The sequence below is a fragment of the Lipophrys pholis genome (assembly GCF_963383615.2).
Source record: "Lipophrys pholis genome assembly, chromosome: 8".
Lineage (NCBI taxonomy): Eukaryota > Metazoa > Chordata > Actinopteri > Blenniiformes > Blenniidae > Lipophrys > Lipophrys pholis.
Genome location: NC_137630.1, coordinates 22,716,814 through 22,741,859, shown reverse-complemented (window position 1 = coordinate 22,741,859; position 25,046 = coordinate 22,716,814). Strand labels below are relative to the sequence as shown.

The 25,046-nt window shown below is 42.4% G+C and overlaps 1 protein-coding gene across 1 annotated transcript in view; it reads right to left on the bottom strand.

Annotated features, from left to right (window-relative positions):
* The window catches only part of plxnd1 (plexin D1), an 87,446-nt gene that overhangs the window by 33,705 nt on the left and 28,695 nt on the right, over positions 1 to 25,046 (bottom strand). The window contains exons 8-14 of the mRNA XM_080469208.1: positions 20,789 to 20,888; positions 18,025 to 18,123; positions 14,399 to 14,488; positions 14,023 to 14,131; positions 12,496 to 12,653; positions 8,775 to 8,920; positions 1,120 to 1,225 (exon numbers count right to left, since the gene is read on the bottom strand). Of these exons, the coding sequence (XP_080325334.1) occupies positions 1,120 to 1,225; positions 8,775 to 8,920; positions 12,496 to 12,653; positions 14,023 to 14,131; positions 14,399 to 14,488; positions 18,025 to 18,123; positions 20,789 to 20,888 (808 nt within the window). The remainder of the gene's footprint in view (positions 1 to 1,119; positions 1,226 to 8,774; positions 8,921 to 12,495; positions 12,654 to 14,022; positions 14,132 to 14,398; positions 14,489 to 18,024; positions 18,124 to 20,788; positions 20,889 to 25,046) is intronic.

The following is a 25,046-nucleotide window of genomic DNA, read 5'->3' as shown; positions in this document are numbered from 1 at the left end:
AAACTACACACAGTCATGTATACACATACAAACACATAGGCACGCGCGCGCGCACGCACACACACACACACACACACACACACACACACACACACACACACACACACACACACACACACACACACACACACACACACACACACACACACACACACACACACACACACACACACACACACACACACACGACGGCTCCTTGGGCAAAGATGAATATCCTTGTCCAGCTCTGCAGCTACCAGCATCAGCATTCCTGCTCTCTCCGAACTTTCTATCCCTGCCGTGAACCTCGCCTCCGGGGTAAACCTCTTATCCTCACTGACAGGATTCACTTCCTCAGTGCACACGGATGGAGCAGACCTATTGTGTGTTTGTGTGTCAGAGTGGGTGGAAGGAGGCAGATGTTTCCGTCTAAAGGTTGGAGGAAGGAGATGTGGTACAGACACACACATCCTGTCTCCGAAAGTGTTTTCCCTTTCTCCCCCATGTTCTGCAGTAAAAAAACTCCCTCACTCTGAACATCTCAGAGATGGATAAGGAAGCCCGAGAGGAGTTCCCACAACAGCACGGCGTAATATTTGTTGTTCTGGATTTTCTTGATCCCTGAGTATCAAGAGAGGTTCCGAAATCGGGGTGATTTCTCAGCGGTGCCTGACTCACAGGCAGTGATAGACAGTTCCAGCGTTGAATCATGAAAAACTCTTTGTGTATCAGCAAAGACACACAAAGGACTGACGTGGGTATTTCCACTGGATGAATATTCTTATCCCAATGAGAGACTGTGTGGGTGGAGGTCAATTAACACAATGTTGGCTAGCTCGGCCCCAACCAATGATGAATTCAGAGCGAAAAGGGACATTCCAACAATTGCCATATTTGTTTTTGCTGGCAGTGAGCGCCGGATGACAATGGTGCTTCGCTGCAGCTCAGATGGACGTTTGAAGATTCCCACACACTTGCATTCCTCTCAATCATAAAGCGCATCTGTTAACACTCAACTGGCACACTTGGGGAGCTGTTCCCAGTGGGGAACAAAGAATAAGAGCATAGAAGAGGAATGTGGAGGAAGGGACAGATAGAGCGAGAAATCAGCAGGAGAGTAAATAACAGGGGAATACTCACTAAGTATGAGAAGCTCTCCTTTGACATGCCCATCCCACTCTGATCCACATCCACTTGGACAATATCTGTCCTGTCATGTGCAGACCTCCCAGTAACACACACCAGCCTGGGGACAAAGCACCACAATAGATTCATTCAGTTAATAAAAAAAAATGTAATACAGATAACACACACAAAAAAAATGCATCTCATAAACCTAATATAATAAAATAATTTGAAAAAGAAATGCTCATGTCAAATTACAAATGAGGGAAACCAATATAACGAAGAGGAAGCAGATCCCGACCATGACAGCTAAACAAAGGCACATAATTAATCTTAGAAAATGGTGGTTATGAACTAATTCATCAGTCCCTATTGCATTAACATATGGAATCCAATAAAGCCGTGAGCTATCAGATATTAGGAGATGTAAAGTTCAAAGCTCCTCACACCAGATGTGCCTAACCACAGAGGAGATTAAGGACCTGCTGAGGCTCCTCTCGCCTCCTGGCTGTGATTAAACCCTGTGTCATCAGTGCACGCTCTGCAGGGACGTCTCATATTAATGACACGGTGGTGCACCGGGACACGGGGCCCTACTGTTCTGGGACCTCACTCGTATAACTGTAGTAAGGGGAGAACACAACCTTCATAGCCATACATGATCCCCTTCCAGCTTGACACCCTGTCGGTTTATTTAGTCAGGCGCCTGCTGCTACAGTGGTTGGAAATACGCAGCTTGAGATCAGTTGATTGACAGGAGAGTCGAGGGGAATTTACATAAGCTTTATGAAGGTGGACCTGGTAGGACAAACAGTAAGCCGAGGCTGGGATGGACAGTGTGAGGCTTGGGTGAGGTCAAGCTGTAGGGCTGAGGTCAGGAGGGAAGTTACATCTGCGGCTTGTTTTTTTTTTAAGGCTTTAAAAGGCTCCCAGGCTTTATCTTACCCAAACTGGAATATACTCTGTTTTACCTGAGAAAGAACTGCTACAGCAATTAATGAGCCCAATTAAAAGATTGCTTTTGCTTACATGCTTGAACGAGTGTTAAAAATAATCAAAGCCATCTGTTGTTGGCTGCATCTTCATTGCTTCTCATTAATTACAGGTGCATCAGCTAAAGGATGTCGTCACACTCGCATTACACTTCTGACAGTTATGTCGCATGAGGGCAGACGAGCACCTGTTTGATGAGAACGCATCATTTCACATGCAATAATTTAGAGGAAACACAAAAAAAGCACAAAGTGAAACACGAGTCTTCGCAGCTTGAAGCTTGAGGGAAATCTGAGAATCTGCAGCCTGAATCAACTTTGACCAGGAGGCTCGCTTTAGGCTGAGAATCTCGCTGTCATCAAAACAGCTCATCACGTTGTACAAAGTTCTCTATTGAGCCATAATATAGGAATTATCATGTTAACAACAAAGACAAGCGTGAAATCAGTAACTCTTGAAGACAAAAGCTTATCAGAGATATGACGCGCAGCTTTTAAACACACGCTGTGCCAAAGTTCATTTAGGGTAAATCAAGACTATTCAAGAATCATTAAATACTTTAAATATGCCAGCCAATGAACAACAGACAACTACAAAAGGCAAAAAAATGGAAATAGTTTTATGTATTATTACATTTATAGGTTTATAAGTTGACATCTTAAGATGTTCTCGGCTGTCTGATGAATATTTCAAAGCCAAAGCCAAAGTCCATCCATCCATCCATCCATCCATCCATCCATCCATCCATCCATCCATCCATCCATCCATCCATCCATCCATCCATCCAACCATCTTACACAGAAAGTTATACCAAGGACTGAAAGTCCTAACCACTATACCATTATGCAACCTAAAATTATATTTCCACTAAAGACTTTGAAAACAAAAATACACGAATGTCATTATCGGCTTCAGACATTTCCAACCCAGTAATGAATAGATAAAGAGCATGCATCAGTAAGTTAATCATAGCAATTCCTCGTGTATTATGAAATTAATAACAACTAACACGTTGAGAGCGGAAGTACCCACTTTAGAGCTGAATGCATCACAAATGTGCTTTAGGTAATGCATTTTTGGTTAAGAGTGTGAAATCGTTGTGAAATACGTTGTGATCTGCATAAATATGTGTGATATGAAAAGGTGATAAGATTACACATTCAGCTTTATAAAGGGAAACACATCTACATATGGCAGGTTATAAGAAAAGGATGTGCGCAGGTTTCGCTTCAGGTTTTACTAATAAGACTGGATTATCAACTTTCTGAAACATTAAACTACAGGTATAAAACAAAGCACATCCTAAAGCTACCACAGTTATCGATATTGAATATCGTTCAAATGTCACTAGAACTGGATTGCACAACCTCCTGCATGCACAATTCATGTTGCAAGATTTCTACTTTTACATTATTGTGATTATCTCCTGGCTGCCCACGGTCAAATATAAAAAAAGATCACACTAAAAGACTTTTGCAAGACTTCGCAAGACTTGCGAAATATCCCAAGTGTGGGTGAGTCGGGTGTGATGTTTATGCAGCGTGATCCCAGTCAAAAGATGGGCAGACTCCCGCGGAGCAGACAGAGCCGGGTCTGACCCCTGCTCCACATTCCAGCACCGCCTCACTGTGGAGATATTATGGGTTTCAGGGGCCAATATTTGGGCTTCATAATGAGGAGTTTCTGATCATTTCCCTCGAGTGGATGATGAGGACCATCAACAATCAAGTCTGTATGTGTCTGGGTGTGAGTGTTGTCTGGGTGCTGCCTGAATGGTGGGGGGCGAAGGCCTCTTAGGCTCACATGAAAATGATAGAGGGGGCAGCACGTAGGATCCGAGCCAAATATCCAGAGAAGTACTCCAGTAAATGAGGTGTGCCGAGACTGACTGTGCCATTAATTAACACGCTGACACCGAGTGTGAGGAGCACAGTCTCTCCACTGCTGCACGTTCTCCTTTTGGCACACAGATGTGAACTTTCACCTCTGAGCACACGAGCAGACACCTGTCTCAACAGTCCCGGTAAATGAGGTCACATGAGCAGGAGTGTGTATGCATACATGTATGTATGAGTGTGTGTGACTGGCATTTCAGTGAGCTACAGTTTAAATGAAAAAAATAACCAAAATGTTATTATAAGATTCAGTTTTTTACATTTATGAACTACATTACACATTGATGCTGAATATGATGGATTTAAGGGAAACTTGAATCAACCATCAGAGGTCTCCACAGGGATGGAGGAGGGAAAATGTAGGTGTGTGTATGTGTAAGTCAAATGTGCTGACGCTGTCAAACACACTGACATGCTATGATTTGTCAATGCCACTTCAAGCAGTAAGGATGTGCGCCGCTGTTGTAACATCCAGCCCGGGGAACCAATGGGGAGCGACGATTGGAAATGAGATCACCCCAGGAGTGAAATGTGATTCGCTGTTTTCACCATGTGCAGTTTTTTGGGGGAGTGTGTCAAGCAGCAGGAGTGACAGGTCGGACCCTCAGGTCACCCCAGAACTGGTCCTAATACAATGACTGGCTTCACTGGAGCAAGACCAGATAAACAGTTCCATTCAAGCAACATTACAGATACTGAATGGAAGTTCGGATATAATTGTGGAGTTACAGACTTCCACTGAGCCCCGTGTCAAAGCGGGGTCCTGCTGTCTCCATGGTGACAGTTTGATGGTCCCTGAGCTACAGCCGGATGGTGGCGGAGTCATTTAAAATGAGAAGTGTGCTGCATAATAATATTTGTGAAAATTAGCTTCATGAATACATGAAAACTAAACCACACATGGATGGTTGACATTCTAATTCCAAAACTGGCGGACCTGTTTGAGGCAGATATTATTAGTCATCTGTGATGGTGATTTGTGAGAGGAAGTTTAGTAATTGGCTCATCTGGGGTTTTCTTTCAAAAGAAACTTGTCAATTACAAACTGAGAAGTACGACTCGGGCTGCCTCTAATGGTCTGTTTCCTTCACCTTTGCTCAGGTTGTCAAAAATATCCATACTTTGATATTTGCTTGATACCACACATTCAAAACAACACAACCTATATTAATTGTATATTCAATAATAATGAAAGAGCCGGAAAGAAATGAGATCCACATTTATATTTTAAGGTCAGATTTACATGGCTGAAACAACAGGGACGAAACTTTGAGGCAAACAGCCCATCGGGGAGTGGGACAAAGCCAGTCAATTTGACAACCAATAAAAAAACAGCAAGCATGAATTATAAACAAAGAGCTTAACCTGTTTGGAGAAATGAAGCTGCTCCACGTACATGTAGGATTTCTTTCTATCTTTATCTTGGTATCAAAAGATGTAATGAACATAACTTTTAAACTATACTACTTTATACTCTATGTGAACATCAGTGTGTGAGATAAAATTGGGAAAGTTCTGGCTTCATAAAGGAGAAAATAGTTTCTCCAAATGATATCACTTCCTCGGAAAAACAGTTGAAGCATTCCAGTTGATTACAACATTGTAAGTCAGATGAGTGAGGTTATTCTGGCATTAGCTCTTATAAATAAATACAGGGTATAATTTAAGAAAAACATTCATTCTGATCTTATTCGCAAGAATAGCATAACTCCATACCCCAGGCAACACTGTAGCCGAGGGAAGCTCGAAAAACTGCTACATGCTGCAGAAACAACAATAAAACTGTGTTTATGCGAATGTGTGACGTGGAAATTGAAAACTGAAGTCGGGGTCCTTGAGGGTGCTTCGGGATTTCAGCCTAAAGGGAACTTTTATTACTTCTTCTTCGCAACACAGCAAAAAAAAAAAAAACAGCAACAAAAACCCAACAACACAAAAACCCCCTCAGAATTTTGAGATACGTGGAAATGGAAAGGAAGCATAACGGTGAGGTGGCGGGTTACTAGAAAGCAAAAGTTTAATAATGTCTGTAAAAACGAAACAGTGCAGTGCATTAATAATAATAACCTTACCGACATTATCAACATGCAGTGGCTTGTGAGGTTATTGACAATGGTGTTCATGTCAGGGCAAACTTGTTGGCCACTTCACACACCTCCATCATAAGTGGGACTTGTCATAATTTCATGCATTAGCATACCTATGTTTTTTATTCATTCATTTTATGAAGATTGTTGAGTGTCAAACTTTCTTGTTGCCATGTAAAAATCCCCAACATGGAAGTGGAACTTTACCAACTGGACACACAGATGCACCAGAAGTTTTAATTTCCAATATTATCATAACATTGATGTGGTGTGAATTAATTTAGCTATTCTGTCTCATTTATTCATATGACTGACTAATTATGATATCATCCATTTGTCTGCTTCACTTTTGTAGTGTTTAGTTCATCGCAAAAGAAAGGAACGTTGCGCTTGTGCAGAGAGCAGCAGAACTTCAAACTTAGAGGCAACAGTGTACCAAATATAAAGGGTTAGGAATGCAAATACAGTAAAGGCACAAAAAGTCATTTAAAAAATAAAAAATATAGTCACAGATCAAAATTGCGATTTCACTGTATTTTCTGTGGCACAGAAACCAGTATAAACCTATAAGCCTGTAAAATAAATCCTGAACGCATATAAAGCTCCTGCCTCTTTGACTCTGCATACTGATGAGTTGATGTTGTTTTAAACTACTGACATAAACCTCAGCTAAAATCACAAGAGTGCTGATAATGTGTAATGCTTAGAAATTAGTATTTGTGTCGTTGTTTTGTGAAAGATGAGAAGTTAAGCTATACAGTGATTGTGCTGCTGGTTAACAGTGGGAATGCTTCAAGAGGAGGATTTTTGTCAGGTTTGAAGATGCATCCGTGGCGAAAGTTAATTGTTCACATCTTGTAAAACAAGAAGATACACGTTTAACATAGTAGAACTATTATTGTTAAATTACAGGGAATCTGAAGAACATCACAGAGCATTTTGATATTATTGTCAGAACAGAGCAAAAGAGGTAATGCCACAATGTAATGGGGATCTAAATGTGTTGCCATGCTGTGAACCGGGATATTGTCATATGTACAGTTTTGTCAGTTACCAGAAACACTTTGTTATTACCTCAGAGAGAAATATGTTTAATTTTTCTGTTTCACAATAAATCCTACAGCAAAGGCCAGTAAAGTTCCCGTGTCTTTGTTTCTGCACACAGCTGCAGGGTGTAAGGACCACAACGTCTCCCTGACACAACAACAAAGGCAACTCGAAGCTGTAGCTACAAGCCATCCAAACGAATGAAAAACAACATAAAACCACAGTGTTTATATTAACATGTCACACTGTGTGCAGATACTTTGGAAACAAAACTCGGGGTCTTTGCAGCAGCCCTGAGTTTACCATCAGAAACCTGACCTGAAGAGGGCAGATCTTTTATTACTTCCGCTCCGCAACACAGAAAAACAGCTCCAGTTCTCAAAGCAGGAGGAAAATGGACTGTGGCGAGAGACTGGAGAGACTGTCCTTTAAACTCAAAGTCTGAGTCTCTGCCTTCAGTGAGCACGTTGAATAAAATCTCTGCTACTATCGGTGTGTCAGTGTGGATGAATCTTGATAACCATGTGAACTCCTGTTTACCAGCTGGTGATGTGCAGGGACTCCACACTTTCAGTCTTGAATTGTATTTTCTGGTTAATATCCAATTAAATTTTCTTTCCCCCCATTTTCTTCATTCATATTTCACAAATACAACTTAACCACAATTGCCTCTAATACAAGTAAAACTGGTCAATGTTGCCGAATCACACAGAGTATTCTTCATCCAGTGCCTTCCTCCTTTCTTTTAACAGCATGAGGTCTCTCAATTATCTGACATTTCGGTTGCAGATTGGTCGTGTTGTCTTTATCGGAATTGAGGAACCGTCATTGCAGGCCTGTTCTCAGTGTTACTAAATCCTCGTCTTGAGATTTACCCCATTTTCAAACTCAATGTTTTTTTAATCAGTTTATCGTGTTTACCTCAACTCTGTTAGGAGTCATGAAAGCTTTTATGTTTTATATCACATATCCACAAGTTCCCCCAAAGGCCTGTAAGCACGTGAAGTGTAAAATTAGTTGACTTTCCCTTTAACTCCACTATCAAAGCCACATTAGAACAGTTTGAAATGTTGTAGTTTTAAACCGAGGTACCCCAGATTTTTTTCCACACCTGATAAGGTCTTCCCAGTGGGAGAGCGAGCTTCCATTAAAAACAGGCAGCTCTCAGTGCACCGTCTGATTTAAGAGCATTTTAGCACACACAGCGTTCATGCCTGAGACGCTCAAGTCAGGAAATCTTTCTTTCGCTTGCTCGGTGTGTGCGTGTGTGTGCGTGCGTGCGTGCATGTGTCTATTTCTGCCTGTCATCCACCTGAGCACTCACCTGCCTGAAAGCATGTCAGGTTACTATGACAACAGGTAATTGTCAGCTATCATCTCACACGTCCCGGCTCCACCGTTACTGCATATTTTAACGGGGTTTTAAATATCATATCAGACGAGGTATAGAAGCGGGATCTCTTCCTGCCGTCTTGTAATTTTTTGACAATGAAGACCAAGTAAAGACGCAATTATACAAGTGCTGCTGCAAATCAAAAGAGGGGAATGTCCCTCATTCTTTATTCTGCTCGAGCAAGCACGAGGAAAACAGCAAGAAAGACACTGCAAATTTGTGGATCATAATTGAGTTATGCGCTGCACTACTTACTCTGTGGAAACAGTGTAGAGCTCAGGAAGAAGAGTGCATGGCACATCTCCTATGGAGACCTTCACAGCATCGGCCCTCCGGCCCAGGTTCCTGCCCTGTACAGTCAGCAGGGTGCCTCCTTCCACCGGACCCCTGAGGGGGGAGATCTGACAAAGACAGAGTGAAGAAAGGAACAGAGAGAGAGAGAGAGAGAGAACAGGAAAGAAAAGCTTGTGAAAATACTGTAATATGTGCAATAAATTAGAGCTCATAAGGAGATCACCTCGCTAAAAACATCCCACTAATGACGGGTTGTAATGAACATGACAAAGATTTAAGAGAGCAGAGATGCTGGCCCTGATTGTGACGCTGAGTGTGGCACACACAGAGATAAGGGCCGGTCTGAGTGTTCTTCTGTCAAAGACTGGGATCTAATTGAATAGACACGCGGTTTAGGTATATACACACACAAAGCAGACTCTTAACTGTGCCAGTCTGAGACTCTTCAGCCGCTAATCCTCTACAGCACATGCAAATAAAGAGCAGCCTAAGAGCCCCCTTCACATCCCACAAGAGACAGACAGAGTGAGAAAGTGAGGGCTGGAGAGGCGAGGTGGAGAGCACCGCAGAAAGGTGGATGAGTGGGGAGGCAATTTAGGGAACTGAGTGTCGAGAGGAAAGTGAATGCTGATGGTGGTGAGAGAGAGCAAAGCCTCAACAGGGGAATTAATGCACAGTGCTATTCCCTTTCATCTGTTTTCCTGTGTCTGCTCTGTCAAATTCCTTAGTCCCATTTCTGCTGTTGTTCAGAGGCATGCTCTCACGCATCATTTCAGCCTGCGCCTTTGGTCTCGTAACTTTCCATTCAGGAGCCGGCAAAAAGAAAAGGAGAGGACCGTCACCTCTCCAATCACCATGAAAATACAACTTTATAGATAGCATCTCCAACGCCCAGACAGAAGCAATCTACCATCATCTTGCCACTGTACCATATCTAGCGCGGCTGCATGCATGCTTTTTCCCAATGACCCGCCCCCCCCTGGCTTAGCGGAGGTCACCGTGACCCCTCTGTGTTATTAGCCCGGCTCCGTCTCTATCAGAAACCGAGCCGAAGAATGAAAACAGCACTTCTGTTTGGTCTAGGTGAGAGGACGAGGTTTGGCTGTGCATTTAGATAACGCTAAGCCCAAAAGAGTGACAGCGCAGATAAATAAACCCTATATTTCCCAGCTAAATGGGGAGGCGGTTAAGTAAAGAAGGAATATATTACCTTTAATATTATGTGAAAACAAACCATAGGAAGCTCACCAACTACTCACTGTATGTCTGCGAGACCGACGCCACAGGAAATGATACACATGTTTTTGTGGTTACGCGAAGCTTTTAGATGTTGAGTGTGTCCACCCCGCGTCTACATGTACCATCTGTAAACTCTACTACCTCAAAAAAAGAAAACACTCACTCATTCTTCCATACAGATGTAATACACAAACAGCACATAAAAGCACAGAACCATGCACAAACACAGAACAGATTCCAGCATCAAGCAGTCATTTATTATCACTATGCATCTCATGCCACGCCGTGTGTCTCTGTGGTGCCATCGAGCATTGACATCAACATCAGCTTGCAGGCTGTTCATTTACACCTCTTACAAGTCTGTGAGTCTTGATTTACAGCACAAACTCTGCCAGGCCTCCGGGGAGATCACAGAGTGTGAATGTGTCTCTGCAGAAACCTCCATCAGGAACGCCGCAGCCATTAAACGCATTTCAGGTCTAAATAATTCCACATTCTTGTATTCAAATCAGAAACACTCCAAATGTGCCTACGTGCAGATACACTTAACCAGCAACAGACAAACTACCAAACCAATAAAATCCATATGCCTTTTTTTTTTCTATTCTGAAGATTGTTGTAAAGTCAGAGCTTTCATCTGCCTCCCCTCACTCCAGTTCCCCTGCATCACAATAATCAGGGAGGACGTGAGAACAAAAACAGGAAAAAGCGCCTCACCATACAGTGTCTTTCTCCACCCTCTCTCTGTCCAACTCGTTCTCCATCCTCTCTCGGAAACCATTTCTCTGTTCCCCTGCCTTTCATGTTGAGGGTAAACTATGTATGGCAGTTCCTGTTTTGGATGCCAGCGCACCTCTAATCAATGCTTACAAAGACAAAAAAAAACAAAAAAACAAGCCCACACATAACATTAGAATAAAAGCAGCGTGAAGACAATAAATGTCTCTATTGTCTTTCGTCAATGCACTGAATAGAGAGCATTTTTCACAATTAGGTGGTAAGTGACAAAGTTCAGGGAATAATGAAATCCTCCTCCATATTATTGATATTTTGGTGTGAGGACCTTGCAATAGAGATTGCATGAGACAAAGCAAGGCATAGAAAAAGCATGTTTCATTATCTTACTGAGCCCGTGTAACAAAAGAGCTGCTGCCGTGCGAGTATGTGTGTGAACGTTCAGGGAGAGTGGATCTTTTCTTCCGTAATCTGGAGTACACGGGCTCTAACCCCCGTGGATTCTCTGGGAAACACGGCTGCCAAAGCATTGCATCACACACCCCACCGAACCACAACCCCAGTATCCGCTCGGCAACACACTCTTCTCAAGGAGCCGAGTGGGGGAGTGTGTGTGTGTGTGTGTGTGTGTGTGTGTGTGTGTGTGTGTGTGTGTGTGTGTGTCTGTGTCTGTGTGTAAGTGTGAGAAAGAGTGTGGCAACAATGGTGTGTACCCACGCACACGGCAACTCAGCCCAGCTAACTTCAGTCACGTAAGAAGTCCACATAAGTTAGACTCTCGCAGTGCATCCTGTTAGTCACAGTATGCTGACAGCTCCAAAGAATGAAGGATAATCGTGAATGCTTCAATATGGCCTATTTGGGTGACAGATTGCGGGCTTATGTGTGTGTATGTGAGAGAGTGTGTGCGTGTCCGCTTGCTTTGTTCTGCTCACTTATTCTCCTGGGCCGACCAGGTTTTATCTACAGGAAGTTCAGGCCGACTGAGTCTCATGTGAGCCATGCTTCCCATGACCGCCTACCGTGGCTGTGCTGATATAACGTTTGGTAGTGGTGGGGAGGAAAAAGAGCTTCGGAGGATGACTCTAAACGTGCTCCCATTACCGTCGGACCAAACAAATGAATATGATCATGCAAATGAGCTCAAAAACCGTTTACAGCGAGGCCTCGCCGGGAATCACCACGACGTGACCGCAGCCAGATCCTCTGTCAGATAAACACTCTGTAACTCCTTTTACCACTGTGGCTTCACTCTTGTTGTGGTCTCAAATCTACAAACCCTTATGGTTCCTATTTGTTTTCTTTTAGCGGTTTTTCCACAAAGAGGGGTGGAACATGTATAGCGTTCATACCCCAGCCCGCAGAGTTTATACACGTACTGTAGTTTCACGGGGCAGAAGGTGTTCCCATGCCCTCCTGAGTGATTGCAGATCAACTCAGCTGTATCCCCCCGAGGGCTGTGGTTAAGTTATTGTGGTGTTGTTGCTGAGTGAAGGGCGTTAATAAGACTCTATTTAAACAATCCCCGAGCAGCTCACACTGGACAGACAGGCCGTGGTGGTACCACGCCATGTGAGTGACCCCATGATTCACCATTTCTGAAACACACTGGAACACTGCGCCTGCGGGCTGCAGTAAGGAGTGAGGGGGGGGGCAGGAGGATGAATGAGAGGGTCTGTAGTCCACAGTCACCCATGTTGAATCTTACCTTGTGGATGTCAGGAGCAGAACAATGATCCTTCCCTGGCTGACAGTCATCTCTTGGCCTGCAGCTGTTTTCGCACCAGCCACAGAGGTGTCCCTGGTCCTCCCGGCCCCAGCACTGCGAGCAGTCCGAACTGCCCACTCCACAGTTGTACACCTCCACTAGGGGGAGACGAGGGAGGCGGGAGACAGTGAGGCATGTGCTTTGCAAAGTTTTTAGGGTGTGCACCACCTGAGAAAATGTTGAGTACAATCACTGTGACCAGGCGAAGCACACATTATTTAAAAAAAAAAACTGCTTATTTCCAATATGATGATACTTTTTCATTAAATATAAGGGAAATCATTTTTAGTCAGAATTCCAGAAAGCTGCACTATTTTTCTTTTATTTCAAATTGATTTCATTTGTGGAAAAACTGACTTTCCTCTACATCACACTGGAGTAAGGTCACATCACGTGTCTAAGTTGGTACAGTTTGAGAATAAAATGCTCTACAGTAAGAAAACACAACTAAAGTGTGTTTTGCTGTGCCTGGCAGACCCAAGGTACACTCCTGAATGTATTTTATTTCATGGCTTATGAGAACCATGTGGACTGAGTACCGTAAATATATACATAAGCATTCAGAAGATGCTATATTCATGACTATAAAACTAATCCAGGGGGAGAAAAAAGAAGCGCGAGAGGAGTGAAAGAGAACAAAGCCAGAGAAAACAGTTGATTATTTTCATCCTCCAATGTGCCTCCCGGTGAGAAGTCCCATTTGTATCACTGCATGTGCATCTGGGCGAGTCTCTGCTCATGTGTGTGTGTGTCTGCCTGTGTGTGATAAAGTGCTTGTCACTTCTGCAACTTGATGACTCTGCATGTTATGAAAAAAAAAAAAGAAAAAGAAATAGCATCTTGTCCTTTAAACTGCGCCGGGCAGCTGTCCAGGGCTGTTGTTCACATGGCATACACATGGACTGTGAACAGCACATCTGGGACAGGCCAGGGCTGGGTATGAAGCTGCGCTGTCGACAACATGCCAAGTCCAACAACGCACGCCACATTTCATCATCTCACTGTTGTCAAACTGTATTTGCAACAATAGATATGGACATCGCTTCTTGGAGGCATTGCTAACACCTTAAAAGTGTAGTTCTGTAAGTTTCACTGATCATTATGTGTAATTAGACGGTAGCTGAATATAACGTCATGGTAAATTACCGGTTGTTGGCAAATTATGTGTTGTAATACACAAAAATGCTATTATTACAAGTGAAAGGCAGGCTAACATTGTTTGTCCCGGTAAGTGAGTCTTTATTTTTCTAAAGGTTTAATCAAACCCACCAATCTGGCCGGCAAACATCTGTGCACAGGTGAACTGCATTCTGGGAGAAACAGTGTCAGATTCTTTTTCTTGTTTTTGGTGGTGAGCTAATTACAAAGCAAATACAGGCGCGCTGTAGAACTGTAGCACAGCAGAGCAGAGCAGTTTTGTGTTGTTTCTTTTTGCCCGTCTACATAATCATGGGTTTTATTTCTTACCTGTCATCGGCTGCGGGCTGTCAACAAATATATCCTCACTCTGTCCACCAAAGAATCCCGTCCTCCTCAGGCTGAGATGGTAAATCTGACTCCTCTGATTAGTGAACAGCTACATGGACGGAGAGGTAGTGCACAATATAATCATGTATAATTTCGACTCCTGTTAGTCTTGCTTTAGATAATAATCAGTTATAGTCTGCTTATAAACAAGGATTTTAAATAGTCACATAAGAAGAAACAAAAAGTACATATCAGGTTGAGACTCGACAATAATGAGCTCACTGCACTGCGAAACTGCTGCAGCTCAACTGATCTTTACTCTGACTTGACAAATTCACTTACTCGTTATTTCTGGTAACTCATTGTCTATACTTACTGTCACTCCGCTGCACTTGACAGTCGAGTCGTTCAGCCATGTCGCTTCATATCGCTGCTCTGTCCCAAAGTCGCACTCCAGCTTCTCCATCTGTAACAGAAAAACACTTTTTTTTTAAAAAAAAAAGAAGGAAATGTGAAGCATCCTGACATCTACAGCAACACAACTGTGATATTATGCTGTTCCCAAAATGAGATAATTACTACTTGAGGATTGAAATATGGGCTAAATTTCTGAAAAGAAACACTCTCTCAAACATGTCTGGTAACAATTGATGCTGCTGAAAGACTACCAGGAAACTAAAAAAAAAAAAGAAAAACACACAATAATTGTCCCTGCCAGGAAGAGATGTGAGCCATTCAGAATTCATATTCATAAACATCTGGACTCCCACACCTCGGCAAGTCATCTGGGAATCAGGAAAATGAATATGAATTAATTCTTCACAAAACGACTGCCCTGAGCTTTACTGAGCCAAGATATGGGAGAGTTTAGACCATAAAGACGATAAGATAGGTAAGAGCAGTAAAGAATAAGTGCTTAAAGTGGAAGAAGCCATTTGTCTGTGAATTCAGCCAGCTTAAATTGGTCTTCTTTGATCGGCCTCTCCAGGACTGCGATTTCTCTGAGCTTTTTGACACTAGAGAAGCTTGATTTTCTTTTTTCATTTTGGCAACTGGCGGCTTGTTTTTTTTTTTTGGTTTTTTTGTGTGGGGAGGGGGGACTCTGAAGTACTCTGAAATGTTCTCTGGACTTTTGTTCAGTTTGAACAAATATACACGATCAACCATAACATTATGACCACCTGTCTGATATTGTGTAGATCACTCTCTCGCTGCCATAACAGTCCTGACCCACCGAGTCATGGACTCTACTGGACCTCTGGATGTGTGCCGCGGTATCTGGCACCGGACTCTATTGGGGCCATAAGAGCCACGGTTCCCCAAAGACCCTATGGTGGATTAGCTGTTTTCCCTTCTTTTGATCACGTTTGATAGGTACTGAATACTGCAGACCAGAAAGACTCCAAACAAAGACTTCTGGAGATATTCTCACCCAGACATCTCTATTTTTTTATGCTTTCAACAAATCAACTTTGCAGACAAAAAGTTGAATTGCCCCACCGACTGACAGGTGCCACGACGACAAGATCACTAATCTTAGTCACTTAATTTCTTAGCCATGTCATGGCTAGCTGCTGAATAATATGTAATAGCCAGTTAGTTTCTTTACTTACTAAATGTCTTGGTATGACTGTTTCTTTGTGTGCAAAAATTACAACTTTATCCTTCAGTAATTTAGATTAAACAATTGGAGAGGGGGTTTTCTGTGGAGACCGCATGGATCAGGTATAACACTTCAGTATAATCAGAGTTCACCTGATCCATTGTGAACATGCTCAGTGGAGCCCTTAATTCACATGCCAGAAAGCAGCGTCCTACGGAAGAAGGAAAAAAAACAACCTAATTTTGACGTACAAAAGTATTTCCTCTTGTACTTCACTTGTTTTTGTGATAGCGCCGGATCCTTTGTAGTTAAATCTCTCAACTTAAATCATCTTTCAATGTGTGTCTCTGTGGATTAGGGCAACTGAACGTGAGACTCTTACCTCATCTCGCACAGAGCTGCAGTTAAATGCTAAATGCTGAACTTTGCGTTTCACATCAAGATACATGTTTTGAGTACTATTATGTGACTGAGCTTTTAATTTATTGGTGATGGACAGTTTTGTATTCTTCACTCACCTATTACACATCAGAGACTATTTCACATCTTTTAACTTTTGATTTGTCCTTCTTACACTCAATTTACATTTATTTTTGATTAAGAATACTGTATTTAAAAAAACAATTAATCATACTCATTCCTTTTTGAGGAAGAAGGCATGCTGAGAAATATTAGTTGTGCTTCTCCAATCATTGTTTTTCAGCCTCTCTTGCATCTGATGACTTATTTTCCCGAGACTTAAATCAATGTTCCCTCTAAAAACATCAACTAATGAAGTTTTGAAATAATAATCTGGCATTTCTTTCACAGCGGACTCTAGAAAATACAGATACCTGTTTGTGCCGACATCCGAGTGCCCCCCCCCCCCCCCAAAAAAAAAACCTCTCTTCAAGTTGAATTCAAACTCATGACAGTTCATGACAGCAGGAGTCTGGATGCGGGTTAGCCAACATATTTTGTGGCCTGCATGTTCATCTCAACAATGCTTTACTTATGGCTCTTCTGTCACTGTGACACATAAAAAAACGTTTTATTCTGCCTTGGTCTATGCTCTTTAATGATGTTTTATGCTTATCTGATGTTGTTCTAATGTACAAGCAGAGCAAAGAAAACGTATGTTGGTTCATCTACTCTGTTTTCCGGCTGAGTGAGAAAAACAAATATGCACACAGACAGAAAGGAACTGGCATTTATGGGCTTGTCGAAGCTTATTTGTACGTCTTGTTTAGTTGTATTATTATAAATAGTTTGGTTCTGGCTGATGGACAGTAGGACTACATATAAACACTCAGTCCAGTAAAAGAAAAATGGCTGCCTGTATCAGTTTATTTAAATATTTGTTTTAAAATGTTCCATTTGACCCCAGGCTCTGTAACAACTACACAGACTGTGTGCTCATTTGTAATATTTCAGCCTAAAACCTGCTTTTACTTTAAAGATGTTTGAGATATGAATGGGAAACCTGTCTCCTGAACGTGTGGGAACAAGCCGTGATCAGTAATTCCAGAGGGATGTGAGCAACACGGACGATGGGAACAATATTGACTGACAGCACATTTCCTGCTCTGCTGACTCGTCGGAAGGATGAACACATTATTCAAACGCGTCAGTTTGTGTAAACTTTGAGAATTAAGAGTAGTATGACTGAACGGCTAATCACACCATGTGCTGCTCTGGGGAAGTGTGTGTGTGTGTGTGTGTGTGTGTGTGTGTGTGTGTGTGTGTGTGTGTGTGTGTGTGTGTGTGTGTGTGTGTGTGTGTGTGTGTGTGTGTGTGTTGTATGTGACTCGATGTCTGTCACCATAGCAACACACCAGGAGATGGCTTGAGGGGCCGGCAGGGGTTAGGCATGTGACTGACCACGCCTGGCAACTCGTCAGCACAGGAATTTTGAACAGATCCCGGCTGCGTCCTGATCAGGGATGCAGGATCGGTGTTGCACTCTCTCGGAGTGGATTAAGAATGACAATGGGAGTTTGAGACGCTGATGCGAGTAGACGAGTCGAATTCAAAATGTGAGGGAAATGAAGCCCCCGCCGCCTGTGCCGCGTCCACCTGACTGCACATTGTACGCCGTGCTGACGAAGACACAACTCAGCTCGTCACAGTCAGATACCGGAGACGTGGTGGGCCCAGACAGCTGAGCAGCGAGCAACATAAGCATAAAGATACTCTCGCTCATCCTTCATTTCCATCCCTGTCTCACAGCCCAGAGATCGCCCAGTATCAGGTTTTACTCACTCATTGACCCAAATCACAGCACACAAAATATCCATCTGTTTTTAACTCTGCTGGAAGCAAACACACCATATGCTTCTGTTTTATTCCAATCATTTTCACAACATGCATTTTGGACAAAGTCCAAGTCCAGCTCCATGACTGGAGGCAGTCTGCCATACCTCCTGGATGTTGCTCAGGGTTAAAGTGAAGTCTTGGGCCATTCCCGACGGCGATGGAGGAACCTCTGCTGCGACCAGGCTGGGGCAGGAAGCTGCGCTCTGGGGTGGGGTGGGGCAGGGTGTTGGGGGCAGGAAGAGACAAATAGGAGTTAAAGAAAACAATAGCTCCCTCGCACACATCCGCAACCCAAAATACCTGTCCTGTTTATCTGGAGGAGGAGGAAATGAGAGGGTGACGTCTCGCTCTGAGGGAAACAACAATAGCTTCAAATAGAGAGATGGTGAGGGATTAGAAAAACAGACCCACCGGACATCGTGATGATGGGCTCAGCAGAACAGGAACAACGCGCCTCATCATGTCCTCATAACCTTCATCTCAAAAAGCTTTTGTCATGTTTGAAAAGAACATGAAAAATTGGAAATCAGAAAGCTACTTGAAAAGCACAAACCTCCTGTGCTTTCAAATGTTTGTTTGTCTGAATTGTGGGAGCTGGGACAGCCTGTCTGAGGAGGATTCATTGTGTTTGTTTTAGGAAATCTTTTTGACTTCAGTTATTTCTGCAGCTCTTGTGATAAAAACCAAACACTGACAAATTGATTGTTATTTATTAAACGTGTTGTGCTTACACCTTGTACTTGATCAAAGTTATTTTACTACTTACGAACAATTAAATGTAATTAAATTATTTGGGAGAGGACCTTTTGTTTTACTTTTAATTGTTTCCCACAGTTGATATAATGTGACACATGAGCTCAATGGTTTATTTATTAAGTACTTCTGAAGTTGTATCAGTTACTTGGAAGAGGAAACAGATTTATGAACTCCTGACAACAACAAGAAGCAGCAACAAAACACCGGAGATAATCTGACAACACGCAGACAGCAGAAGAGCGCTAACAGAAACATCTCAGGATACAGGCTAATATTAACCCCTTATCAGCCGTTGACCATATCCACTAAATTCTGCTTTTCTTCTGCTAATCTGAGAACTAGCTGAAGTGGTACAGGACATAGAGGTAATTATTTTAGGAATTGTAAAAAACATTTCTGTTTCATACTCTATAATAACAAACACCTTTGTGCTTTGCTCCATATTTGGATGAGCATTGTGCACTAGTGCAACTTACAGTATGACAATTTTCAAATATGCAATGCAGCCAAAACAAAACTCGTATTCACTATATTGTAGGAAACCCAATATTTATGTTTAATATATCGAATGTGTAAACTTTTACAGATCCAATAAAAAATATGTTATTCAGATACAGTAAGTTAAATTAAGATTATTTTTCTTGTTTTCAAAAAGCCAATAGAGTAAAAGAATAAAAAGAAGTGGTAAAATTTGCAAGGATTTAAATGAGTGCACGAGAAAAAGTTAGTCTCACTTACAATGGGGAACCTTTCATGTTCTAACAGGATTAAGAATTACAGAGGAGATTTTAAAATAAACGGTAACTGAGCATAACAGTAACTAACCTGTCTGAATGACTAATTTCAGAAAAACTGGTAAACATACTAAAGTTCTATATTGTAGCTAGATTTATCCCTTAAAAAGTCTCAGTGTGCTTCATGTGATCACTTATCAAGCTATTTACACAATCATTTACACACTTACACATCGATTTCATTTGATCAACATAGCGCCAGAAACAACACACAGCAACAAACATTTACAGGGAGAAACCCAACTATTCCACAAGCATGGGGAACAGTGAAAAGGAGAAACATTTGCTGAAGGCTCAGAGGTGGAGTTTTCTGCTGTTCTGGTTGGAGTTAGAGGACAGAATGAGAGAAAAAGAAAAGATCAGTGGTGACGCTTGTTGTACAAGGCGCTCACGCACACCAACATCATTGAGGCTTTTGCAATCAGAATGAAAAGTTTACTTGTGTGGACGTGATACAGAGATTAGGTCACTTCCTCTGTCTCTCCTGTCTGACCAGCACTGTGAGCGAGTGGAGTCAGGCCTCCTGCCCTGAGGGCCAGCGTCTGCTGGGCCATGCAGACCATGAGATCTGGCTCCGCCATAAAGCTCCAGAGGCGACAGAAATAATATAATGGCTGACTAAGACTTGACGATGTCAGGGAAATGTCCAAAGGATATTCATATCTGTGGAGATTTAATTGGTTGCAATGAGGCTGCACTACTTTGGGATGCATTGTCCACTTTTGCTGGCATTTCGTGCTCTTGCGCCAAGCAGTGCACACTTTCTTGTATGTTTGCTTGTTAGGGTATTTCACACGGTCACAAAGTATAGATTAGAAAACATACATCTGCATCCATTTGTACTGTCGTCTACTCAAAATGAAGAGATATATAAAACCAGAGCTGAAAATGTAGGAGTACATTTATCTGGTTGTTGCCATCAGGCAGAGTTGACATTTAGAAATAACACATACATGGGCACAATTTGTGATTGTGAGTCCGCCCAGCCACACAAAACTGCCAAAAAGAGAAACGTTAGAGCAGGTCACAGGGGTTTTAAAATGGCACATTATCTTGTTATGAGTCTGTAAAACCAGAATCTCCCGAGATTTTATAACTGGCTCAAACATTGCTACACACTGGTGTTGAGACACTCGTAACCTCACTGTGAATTACCACATGATTGCTCTTGCCTAACTCGTCGGCACCCAGGTCATTATACAACACTTTGTGGACAGCGGAGTCTGGATTACGTCTGAGGTTCCAACTAGACGTATATTAGTACTGTGCGCTCCTGAAGGCAGTGTTTAGTTGATGGATTAAAAGGAGATTTACTCACCTCGAGCAGGTTGGGCTTTGAGTCATCTTTACTGGAGACACAGAGGTGATTCTCCGGATCCCAGTAACACTTCCACCTGGTGCTCAGGCAGCTCACACATCTGACACGAATGGAAAGACACAAACGTGGAGGTAGTTAAGAAACGTTGCCAGAGCTGGCATGTTTTTCTCCCCCGAGCGCAGCATCTCCCTGTGATCTGTTCCCGTGCACTAAATACAGCCTCTTTTTTCAAAAGATGACTCGGCGGCCCCCTCTGATTCAACATAAACTGTGAGGTCGAGCTGATTACAGGCATCAAAGTTTAGCTTTAATAAAAGGAAGTAATGATTAGTCAGAGTAGCAGACACATTCATTTCACAGTTACAATACAGACAGCAGAGAGGTCAAACTGGGCTGAATCTGCTGAGATGAGACAAAGCACTTCTCCATAAACGCTCAGACTGTGAACTGCCGATGCGTGTGTGTGCATGCTGTCTCTTGTATTTCTATCTCTGTTAGATCCAGTTAGAGTTTTACGCTGCCTACGTGAAGCAATTTTGGCAAGTAAGTCATTCAGCAGCTTGTTGACTTCCTACTATTCCTGCCCACTGTTTCAAGACGAACCAATATGTAGCTACAGGTTAAAGATGCATTTAAAGAACTGTTGGGTGGGAGTGCCTCATGGCAATTTTGACAACTGAAGATAGCTGTTTTTATATTAAAGAGACATTTATACGTTGAATCATTCTTAAATAGGTCAGGGGATCACAAATCCATGTTAAAAGAACAAAGCCTACATAAAATTGATCCTGTTAACAAGTGCAGCATGTGTTTCCAGAGCCTGACACATCTTATTTATTTGCGTTGTTCATGTTTACTGTTGACCAGCATCTTCAAAAAGTCATTAATGAGCCATACTGCAGTGCCAGATGATGTGTTTCTTCATTATGACTAACGCAAACAGTTGTAGTCTGTTTTGAATTTAGCCCATATATAGCTTCCTCCTGTTATATACCCACTGGACTATAAAGCAGCCTGGGAGATGTTTCCTAAAACTGCAGTGGCCAGATTTAGAAAATTAGATTTTATTTTTTCTTTCTTAAAGGGGAAGCTATATATTTGTGAACGGGTTTTGAAGATTTGTCACAAATAGGCTTAAGGCTGAGAGCCACAGACAGGGTAGGGTAGTCAGAAAGCATTTAGAGGAGGCAATGCTGCACTGATAGCTTTGGTCCTTAAATAACACAAGTATAAAATAGCCTTTAAAGGAGCCTTATGCAACTTCATAAGAAAAAGAAACAACACTTTCAAAGCTTCGATAGGTTTTGCTACAGCTGATATTAATGATTATCCTGCATTATTGTTGACAACTATCCATCAAATGACAGTATTAATCACAAGGTTTATTATCAGGTTAAAAGACGACTTCAACCTTATCATGGTGCTATATTGATATGATCCATCCATCCATCCATCCATCCATCCATCCATCCATCCATCCATCCATCCATCCATCCATCCATCCATCCATCCATCCATCCATCCATCCATTTATCTGCAATCACAACTATGGGCAATTTAGACCAACCCTATTAACATAACAAGCATTCTTTGGATTGCAGAAAAAAGCCAGAGGACCTATAGAAAGCTCATTCAGATGCAGAAAGACCCTGATGAAGGAGAGCACCACTATGATACTCATGATGAGTGCTTTAGACTAGAATAAGCCGGCGCTGTGTGTATTTTTCAGGTTGCTCCTGCACCACTGTGGTGTGTAAAGTTAAATATAGGTGACTGCTTTAGATCCCCCCCTCCAACTCTTCAGTTTGAGTCGCCTGACCTGCAAACTGTGGGCGGACAGGAGGCTGCTTCGCTGGCTTCCATCTGTCGCCGGCTGCATGCAAGGTCTTTTTTTTTTTTCTACAGGGCCAAATGAATGAAAAGAAAACTCTGCTGATATTGCACAGTGAGTGCACAGCGAGGAGTGAGTGAGAGAGTGGGTGTGTGTCACTGAAGATGATGACTAGACGCTGGAGAATCACACACATACTGAGCTGTTTTCTTCTATTGGCCACTCAAACGATAATCAGGGCTTATGTGGGCTCTTGATGAGCTGAGGAATGTGTTTCCATATAACCTTTAGAAGACATTCAAAATGAGTTAAAAATATTTGTCAGAGAATTTGTGTTTCTGTATCTACTCAGGAGGTTAACATATAAACACTTAACACAGGCAGGCCCGGGCATTTTTATGAGATATTTGAGTCTTGAGACTCAGAATGACAGAATTACAGCATATTGAAGCCTTTTTCTGTTTGTTTAAAGTGAGAGGGGAAAGCAAGGTTACTTTGGGTTATGGGAATATGTTTCCTTGGCTGTTATTCTTTGGCTTTTACTTTGAAAATTCCCCTAACACAACCAGGAGAGGCCTGACTGTTTCTGTTCGATGTTTCTTTCTGTTAAAAAAGGGGGGATTTTTCTCTCCCCTCCCCCCATCTCTCCCTGATGCTCGCTCACATGGGCTGCGTTTGATTTTTCTACTCTATTAAGTGAAGTGTCTCGAGACAACTGTGTTGTATTTGGCAATATAGAAGTATAATAGAATTGAATTGAGTTGAATTGAATTGGAGCACACTGTATATTTAGCAGAGCAGCTGTGTGAACACTGTATTGTCGGCTTTTTGGTGAATCAATGCTCGGATTGAAGTTCCCATGCCTTACTACCTGGTGATAAAAGTGAGGAGACTAAGAGCAGCCTGCTCTTAACAAAATAATGACCGCTGAATGGTCCGTGTGGGAATCAATTTGAGGGTGACTTCAGCGATAAAACAATGTTTACATTCCCCTAACCCAAGAGAATTTTACTGCAGTACGAGAGTTTGTGCTGCGTTTGTTTTTTATGAGTGCTACCACCACTTGCAACTACCAGTTTGAAAAATGTATATATTTATATTTAGAAATAATGACTCTAAATTCAATACATTTTATTCATCCATCTTCCATTTCAAGATTTGATATATGTTAACCTGGAGATTATACGAGCTAAAATTAGGCAAAGATCAGGTTGCCAGTACATAACATTACCACAGTGATACAATCATCTCCACACACACACACAGGCAATTGAGTAACGAGTAACCCTGTGTTGGAATTGTGAGAGGAAATCAGAGTACCGGGAAAACCCACGCAGTCACCAGGAGAACATGCATTTTGAGGCTCCAGAACTCAAGAATTAAAAATCAACCTTAAACATGACCGCTTCAGGAAACCCAGAGAAAACACAAGCATGCACATGGAGGGTGTGTAAACAGCCCCCTCTGCTCTGGAACCAGGGATTATTCTTGCTATGAAGAGAGAGAGGTTACCACTGCACCGCCATGCTACAACAGTTCAATTAGATTAATCACATTTAGATCAGAGCAACTTGTACAAATCCAACAGCAAACTTGTATGGACACAAACACACAGAGGCACTAAGATGTGGGCTGTAATTTGCAGGTGGAGCAGGTTTGCAGCTCTCCCACTAACCGCTGCTGAGACAGATTGTAGCTCTGATTAGGACTGCAGCCTCAGGATGACATATCTGTCAGAGTGTGGCTGAAGTCGTTGCTGTGCTTTGGTTGTTATTGCTCTGGCTGTGACACCTTTGTTTTTAATAGGTATGACACAGACTACACGCAGAGGTTGTGTGTGAGCAGTGCTGGTTGTCTGCCGGTTGAGCCTCATATGGGAGCGGCTGCACTCCTGATCTCATGAGGTGTGTCGATAACACGTCTGTCACAGGAGCACCACAGGTTCAGATAATAACAGCTGGATTTTTCCACCGTGCCACAGAAGGGACCGCAGCAGCAGCAATTCTGAGCATTAGCCATATATCCAGCTTCAGCCGTTATGGCCAGCCGGAGCAGCTGCAGCTGTGCTCACAACCAGCAGCTGGATGGTGTCAGAGATCAGCCTTTAAGAATGAGTAATAACCACTAAACTCATCACATAATGTATCACATCATCTCTGCTCTCCATACATTCTGCTGGGTCCTTCCCATAACTGGCAGCGTAATACAACTACAATGGACCGAAGCAACTCTGCATATGAATAAGAGGGGATGTAAAGCATACTGCATATTGTGAGCTAGCACAAAGGTAGCAGTGTTTAAATCACCCTTTGTTAACTTGTTAAGGAAATTTGCATGAAAAATTCAAATGTGTGCATACATAATAGAAAATCGTGACTATAAGTGTAAAATCTGTGAATAAATTATAACAAGGGCGAGGTGACTCTG